Here is an 8,380-nt window from a genome sequence, read left to right on the forward strand (position 1 = left end):
ATGGAGTGACAAATCCCAGTCTTGATCCGTGTCAACCCAACAGACACTTTCGGAGATACCCGTAGTATACCTTTATAGTCACCCAGTTACGTTGTGACGTTTGGTACACCCAAAGCACTCCTACGGTATCCGGGAGTTACACGATCTCATGGTCTAAGGAAAAGATACTTGACATTGGAAAACTCTAGCAAACGAACTATACGATCTTATGTTATGTTTAGGATTGGGTCTTGTCCATCACATAATTCTCCTAATGATGTGATCTCGTTATCAATGACATCCAATGTCCATAGTCAGGAAACCATGACTATCTGTTGATCAACGAGCTAGTCAACTAGAGGCTTACTAGGGACATGTTGGTGTCTATTATTCACACATGTATTACGATTTCCGGATAACACAATTATAGCATGAATAAAGGACAATTATCATGAACAAGGAAATATAAGAATAATGCTTTTATTATTGCCTCTAGGGCATATTTCCAACACTGAGGACCTGGCTGGCAAGCACTACTACTAGTGCTGCTTCTGATGGTGGCGACGACATGCATGATCCTCGACGGCGATGGCGACAAGGACGACGACGACTAGGACAACGTATATTTTATGTAGTTAGGGCTTGAAAACAATCTTATGGTGTGTATATTTTGGTGAGGTGATATATACTAAGCCCTCATGGTGATCCTCACGGTGATCACGAACTTTCGGTGGTAGGATGACACCCTCTTTTGGAGGTGGTGGTAGGATGACACCAAAGTAGTGCTAGGTTGAACTTACTATGATCATGCATGCTTACTAATGCTCTTCTGCTCCATTGCTTGCTCCTAGAGTTCTTCGTTGCTTGATGTTTGTGTGTTCCAATGCTTGTTGCTTGAACTTATTGCTCGTTTGCACTGCCAGGGCAAGTGGTATGTGGTGTTCGAAGGTAGGGTTCCAGGGGTTTACAGTTCATGGGAAGCTTGCGACAAACAAGTTTTGGGGTACAACAACAACAACCACAGAGGAGGGTTTAAGACTAGGCACGCGGCAGAATATGCTTACTCCAAGTATGTGCGGGAGCATTCATGCAGCAAGGTTGAGGTTGGCAAGAAGGTGGATCGACTGTTAGGGCTGAAGAACTTCATCATCTTCGTCCAGTTTGTCGTCATAGAAGTGTTGTGGCGTTGGCGTGCTTGGTGTGATCATGTGTAAGTTGTTGGTAAGCTCACCAAGTAGGGTACAAGGTGAGCACAACTCTATACTCGTATGTAACCAAATGTCATGCACCCGTGTGAGCATATACAATGCGAGCAACAAAACACGATGCGTAGAGGCATCGTTACGATGCAAGAAGAGGACATGCATGCAACCAAACTAAGTGCAGATGTTAGTTTTTGGTCTGCATTTGCTCAGCCAGGCCCAACTGGGCCAAATATGCAAATGGGCAAAAAACCATGCAGGTAACCAAACACGTCCTCAGACATCACAAAAGCTTTTGTTTTGGTGTCCTTGAAGTACCTGCCAGATTGGCTGCAAAGGATGGGGTTCATCGTGTGGTGGCGAGACTGGATCGCGGCACTCCACTTAACCTCCTCCTCCTCGTGCCAGTTCAACGGCGTGCTAGGTGCGAAGATGGATCACCATCGTGGCCCGCAACAGGGTGACCTTCTGTCTCTACTGCTATTCATCCTTGCGATCGACCCTTTGCACCGCTTGATCACCATGATCACGGACAAGAGCATCCTCGCATCGCTTCCCGGCAAAAAGCTCAAGCTGTGCGTCAGTTTTTACGTTGACGACACACTCATCTTCGCAAACCCTGACAGACAAGAAATCGACAAGCTGCTACAGATTCTGAAACAGTTTGGCGACACCTCGGAACAGACGTAGCTCCGAGGTGCCGCATCGGTCTGTCGCGTGATTCTACAGTTTCTTTGGCTTTTCAGTTTTTCGCTTTCCTCAGTTTTCAGTCTGAGCCTGAACCCCAACCCCATAATAGTTTAATCATGTCGGTTTGTTTTCCCGCCATTTATCTACTATTTTCTCCGTCCCATAATGTAAGATGTTTTTTGACACTAATATAGTATCAAAAAACGTCCTACATTAGGAGACGGAGAGAGTAATATTGAAAGCTAGCGCTTGCTTGATCTCTGTAAAAAAAAACTCATACTTATACTAGTCCAGGAAAGAATCTTGTCCTGGCAATAGAGTCCTGCGAGTATATTTCTGTCCGCAATGGACACGATTGAGATGACGCTCGCTGCAGCAAGGCGTCGGACCTTTGGGTCTGCGCCATCCCCTCTCGATTGGATGTCCCCGGTCAATTCCTGAGGCAGATAAACACGTCGCTCTGCTTTTTGGCATCTTTCACGAGCAAAGCCCGCCCGTCGTCGTCTACAGGCCGGGGCCGGGGCCGGCAGGCACTGCCGGCGGGACAAGACAAGAAGCACGCAGCGCCTGAGATTTCACTCGCCGGACCGGTGTTTCTGTGAGTTGGACGAGGTGCTGCACGCTGCCACTTTCGGCACCAAAGTATAAAAGCGCAGCCGCCCCGATTCCGGCGAACGTACGTACGCACCGTGGTTGCAGCCCCGGTCACTGCCACCTCTAACATCGGTATGCTGCGTCGGCTTCTCCAAGGCATCGCTGCGTCACGGATTACGACAGAGACAGCACTCGGCTCAGCCGATGTAATACTACTATCTCCTTGCGTCGTCTCTTCCGCCGACGCGCCCATGCAACGCCACGCGAGGCGCCTCTCCACCGCTCCATCTACACAACACCGTAGGCATCGGCGCACGTCCCAGGTTCAGTAGTACTAGTACATGGCATATAGTAAGTGGCAAAGGTTCAGTGCATGCTAGCATTGAAAATGTCCTACGTCGTGGCATGCATGCATGCATGCACGTCAAAGAGTCTCACATTGCGGCAAAATTGTCGGCACCTCCCACAAGTTAAGGCGCCAACCATGCAACGAACATGCATCGCAGCCCACCCTCGCATCGCAGGGGTCGGCCGATCACAACACCGCCTCCCCCGCAAGCTTTATCATCTGTCCTCTTGCACCACCGTGCATGTGGGCATGTTGCCCTAGCTAGCTAGTACCTACTACGAGTACGTCCGTGCGTTGCGTGCTACGCTAATCTCACTGGGTCAGTCGTTCCAGAGCGCGAACACCGGGAGCGGGTGCGCGCTGGGGACGCCGGCCACCGGCCGCGCCGCGGCGGCCATCCAGCTCCCGCCGCCGTTGCTGCCCTCGCCGGCCTCGTACTTCATGGCGTGCGCGTACTGGAGCCCGTGCAGCAGGTGCGCGCCGCGGTGGCCGTCCGAGGCGTCGGAGCTGTTGTCGGACGCGCCGGCCTCGGGGCGCTCGACGGCGACGCTCACGCCGCTGGGCAGCGCCGGCGCGTCGCGCGTCGGGGAGCGCCTGCAGGCGAGGTCCCCGCCGATGAGGTGCGAGCTGGCGCAGATGCGCTTCACGTCGTACTTGCTGATGTCGAAGTTGGTGACGGCGCTCAGCCCGCGGAACTTGATCGCCGCGATGTCGTACGCCTCCGCCGCCTCCTCCTGCGTACCTACGACGATTTTCAACTAGACATGAGACATCTACTGCCACCTAACCATGCACAAATGACAAAAAAGAACAAGTAAAAAACAAGATTACAGTTAGATTAGCAACAGTTGGATGACTGTTAAGACTTGGAACTTGGAGTGAATTAACCATGTGCGCGTGTACAAGAGTAAGAAAACAAAAACTTACTGAAGGTGCCAAGGTACAGGTCCTTGTTCCCTGCCACCCTCCCAATCCTGGCCTGCCATCTGCCGTGCTGGTGATGCCTGGGGAAAGCAAGCGCAACAAGAAAAGATCACACACAGTGCCACAGGCTGGCAAGTCGATGCGTGTGTGTTTCTGCGTGCCTGTCTGTGTGTGACTTGTGACAGTGAGTGAGATGGACTATACTAGTAGAGCTGAGAAGAGAGCTGGTTTTGGGGTGGTGGAAAAGCCTGCGGATGGGGGTAAAAATGGGGCACCTGGTCACTCCTCTGTACATGGATGCTCCCCTCGAGAACCCACTGCTGTTCCTGCAAAGAACAAAATTTAACTCGGAAGTTGTAAGCCTTGGTGAGCGCGCCAGATGTTTTTCACCCTTTTGGATGCACATGTATACGTGAAAGTGTGGGCACAGATTACACAGTTGTACTCTACGAGAAATTTTGTCTCTAGTGATGCTTAAGATGTTCATCAGATTTTGCCATGGTTTTGTTCCAGTATATGCTAGTAACAATTTTATAAATGATCTATGGTAGTAGTAGTTCTTGGCAACGGTAATAATGGTTGGCACTGCATCACTGATGGTGCACTGTAGTTAAACACTCCTAGAGAGATAAAAACAGGAAGCCAAGAAAGAATTACTACTGGAGGCTACTGGCGCACCTTCTTAAGTGCGCAATGAACTCCTGCCTTGTCATGTGCTTCATCTCCTCCAGCTCCTTCTCATAGGTGCTTAACTACATGTGACAAAACCCAGCACATCCATCAAAGAGACATTCAAAACATCTGCTGTAGTACTAACCACTTTAATCAATAGCAAGTTAAAGGGGGGAAGGAATGATCCATGGTACTACGACTAGGCCGGCCCCTACACACCACATCCCCTGGGCTTTTAACAGCAAAGCTGTAAACGTACCGGGAAATTTATGTGGGTCGCCGGACCCCAGTACTTGAGCGCGGCCAGGTCGTAAGCCCTCGCGGCCTTCTCCTCCTTGTCATAGCCACCTTCAAAGCTCAAACCCAACCATGATCAGCAACAATGGACAGCAAGACCACTGGAGAAGTTAAGGAGGGTGTAGCAATGGCTTACCTAGGTAAACTGCTCGATCGTTGCATTCGGCAGATTCGGGAACGAACATGCATGGAAGTTGATGTCAGTACGAAGTTACAAAGGCAGAAATGTGTTTGTGGTTCTTGATCCGATCAGGAGGAGCTCACCTTGCCTTCCTTTCCTGGTCTGGCCTTCCTTCCTGCAGGTGTTGTCCCACAGGTGAGCCTCGTACCTCCCCGTCCACCTGTGCCTGCGAATCAACGCACGAACCAAGCTTGAATCCATGAACGTGCAAACGATGCAAAGCTTGAGCACGCAAGAGCAAGACCAACCTCGTGACGCCGCGGAACTGCGACGTCCTCTGCCCGAAGGTCTGCGCGAGCTTGCGAGGGACGGGGACGCACGGCGCCGGCAGCGGCGGCTCGCTCGGGGCGGCGTGCACGGAGGGGGGGATCGCCGACGTCGACTGCTCGGGCACGTACATCGACTGCCGGAGCCAGGACTTGATGCCAGAGATGGACATGTTGGCGCTGCCGTCGAAGCCCGCCGCGGAGCTGTACATTGGCGCCGCCGCCATCGCGCCCGCGCCTGCAGCTTGTTGGTTCGGCGGGCACAGCGAGTACTGGCCATGGTGCGCGGGCATGAAGTGGTGGTCCGGGAGGCCGGTGCAGTGTGACGGCGGCGGCGCGTTGTTGATGTCCAGCCCGATGACGACGCCACCACCGCCATTGCCCTGGAAGTAGGGCGAGCCTGGATAGGCGTGGTGGACGTCCTGGTGGTGGTGGTACTTGAGCTGGTCGGCGTGGCTGGCGTCGTAGATGCTGCCGCTGCTCCTGTCGTTGCCGTAGCCGACGCTCAGGAAGTCCTCCAGCTTGGGGCCTTTGGCTTCTGCATGCTGATGCCTCCAATCTGTAGAAAAGTTAGACCAAAGATTCTGATCAAACACAAGCTCAAGGCTTTGTTGAGAGACACCAGAACTTCCAACAACACCAGCGAGCTGTCGAACAAGGTTAACATATGTAGTTTTCATTCTAGCGTTAGTTAGACTTGGATATATAGGAGTAGTAGAATTCTAATACGCAGAGTAAAAAGGACCGGAGGAGTACATGACAGGAAAAAACATGAGCATGCAAGCAATGATCCGAACTAGCTAAGCATAGCCTTCCTGAACTCGTGTTGCATGCGATTGGTTAGTTACCTTGTCCATCGTACTGCACAGAGCCGCCGCCAGAGTGCAACGGCACGCCCACGATGGGCGAAGAAGGCGCCGCCGCCGCGGTGGGCGACGAGCAAGAGCCACCGTCACCGCCATCGCACCCCGCTCCCTCGCCGGCGTCGTAGCCCCTGGCGGCGGAAGAGGAGGAAGACAAGGAGAAGCCGAGCCAGCCGCTGGTCATGTCCATCGATCTCCTCCTCCACTTCTCCCCCAACGCACAGAACCAAAAAGCTTAGGAGGAGGAGGAGAAAAGGAAACGAAAGAGGAACCAAAAGAGCCCGATCGATCTTTTGCCGGCCGGCCGGAGTGCGTGTGACTTGCAAGCAAGGGAGATAGGGAGGGCGGGGGGCTATCTATCTAGATTGGTGCTCGGGCTACGAGAAGACGGGAGCCCCCCGCCCCTTTTCGACGTTTATATATACGCAGGAGCTATATTTGGGCACCGGTGCAGCGTAGGGTGGTGGAATGATCGGTCGATGTGAGTGAATGCGGTACTACTAGTGTAGCGTAGCGTAGAGTAGAGTAGAGTAGAGTAGCAAGGGGAAGGAAACCAAGTCTTGGTGTGCAACTTTGGGCTGGCTGGCTGGCTGGCTCGTGCATTGCATGTACGTACGTATGCGAGTGTGGTCCGGAGTTTTCCTTCTGCGTTGGGGTCCGTGCCTTGCAGCGTGGCGGCGCGCGGATGGGGCCTGGCGAGCGTGAATGTGTGAATACGAGTGAGAGGTTACAGTATTTTATTAGTGTTGGTGTTTGTTCTCTCACTCACGGGGGGTCAGAGGGTCGTCACATGCACGCGGGAATTGCGTGGTGTCTTCTCAGGTGGTTCGGTGACCGACCCAAAGTCCAAAGATCATCAAGCCCGGACGGACAAATCAAACGTTTTTTTACGTGTGTGTGTGTGTATATCCACGACAAAACATGCATGGGATCAGTGCCCCCGCCCATATTTCATCGGTAATCGAACGCTTATTAACCACCCATCGATCGGTCGATGGATCTCTAAAACGTCACGTCCGATGCAAATATATTCTTTCTTTTTGGGCCCGGCCCCGGCGGGTGGATGGAGCTGACGTGGTTTTCAAACGGGCCGGGCCGCGACGGGTGATGACGACGCGGGACTGCACGCGGATCGAGCCCAGAAAGTGCGCGGCTCGATGCGCGCGCAGCACAGCGCTCACGTGAAGCGGCTCGTGTACGGACGGGCGGGGTGGCGATGGCGCGCGCACACGCACGCACGCCTCTCTTTGTCCGGCCAAGGCTGAAGGCTGCCCAAAGCGGCAGCGGCAACGGCGAGCCTCGGGGCGCGCACACGCACATCCTGTCGCGGAAAGCAAGCAAGCGCGATCCGTGAACAATGAGATCTCCGTCCGTCCGTCCACGGAGGAGGAAGATTCGATTGGATGGCCCGTGTGTGTCAGCGTGCCGAGCTTGGGCTTGGTTTGCCACATTTGGGACCCGGATTCGCTTGTACCTTGCCGCCTTTATTTGGTGCCGGACCAGGTGAGGCGAGGGGTCTCCGGCCTTGGATTTTTTTTCCTTGTGCATGAAAATCGACGCCAGGTCCTTTTCCCACTCATTTTTTTTGCTTGATCATGTCAGTCAGGGTGTATTGTGGCAGCCGATGAAGCGAGCAAAACCATGTATTTGCGGCCGAGGGAGCGTGGCGCGGGGGCCGATACGCGCAAGGAATTTGCTCTTTTCCACTGCGCGCGCACGCGCAGACACGGACGCGGCCGCAGCGCACACCTGGGCTTTTCTCAAAGCTTTCGCGGCTCCCAACCCAACCACGCGACGCAAGCGCAACGAGAGAACAAAAGGCCCGGCGACGCGCGCGCGCGCAAAGCCACGGGAACCGGGGGAGAGGGCCAGAGCCAGCCGGGGAGGGAGCCGCTACGATCGGCAAAGGCAAGCAAAACGAACGACCCGCGCCGGCCGATCGATCGAGTCCCCGCCGTGCTTGCACTGCATGCAGCCATCATGCACTGCCTTGGACTGCTCGTGAAAACCATGGCCGGCTCCATGCATGAGAGATGAAACGGGAAGGAGGAGAAGACCGATTCGATTCATCAGCACGTCTACGACTACGCCGTAGCCCCGAGCGCCCTACTAGAGGGGGATGCGTTGCGTGCGTGCGGGCGTGCTCCAGATAAGGCTGCGCACGTCGAGCCCGGACAAGGCGAGGGGGAGGCAGCGGTTTATCTCCCTCGGGAGATGTGCCATGTCACTCTGCCACCCATCCATCCGTCCATCTCTCTCTCTTTCGTCTCGTCGTTTTGTCATCTTGCGTGCAACCTCATGGGGAGTCACCTCCCCTCACCCTCAGCCTGCCTCTGCGGATTCCAAAGTAGGCTGCCCGCAGC

The 8,380-nt window shown here is 54.2% G+C and overlaps 1 protein-coding gene across 1 annotated transcript; it reads right to left on the reverse strand.

Annotated features, from left to right (window-relative positions):
* Positions 1–2,814: 2,814 nt before the first annotated feature.
* On the reverse strand, positions 2,815–6,417 carry LOC123081551 (AP2-like ethylene-responsive transcription factor AIL5). Its single transcript, XM_044504114.1, has 9 exons — positions 6,003–6,417; positions 5,137–5,713; positions 4,972–5,054; positions 4,844–4,852; positions 4,670–4,758; positions 4,417–4,490; positions 4,014–4,064; positions 3,742–3,818; positions 2,815–3,556 (listed from the first exon to the last, which is right to left on the reverse strand). Exons 1-9 carry the CDS (start codon positions 6,205–6,207, stop codon positions 3,135–3,137), a joined length of 1,587 nt encoding a protein of 528 aa, XP_044360049.1. The 5' UTR covers positions 6,208–6,417; the 3' UTR covers positions 2,815–3,134.
* Positions 6,418–8,380: the final 1,963 nt, after the last annotated feature.

This window comes from Triticum aestivum, chromosome 4A (genome assembly GCF_018294505.1).
Source record: "Triticum aestivum cultivar Chinese Spring chromosome 4A, IWGSC CS RefSeq v2.1, whole genome shotgun sequence".
In the NCBI taxonomy this organism is placed as follows: domain Eukaryota; kingdom Viridiplantae; phylum Streptophyta; class Magnoliopsida; order Poales; family Poaceae; genus Triticum; species Triticum aestivum.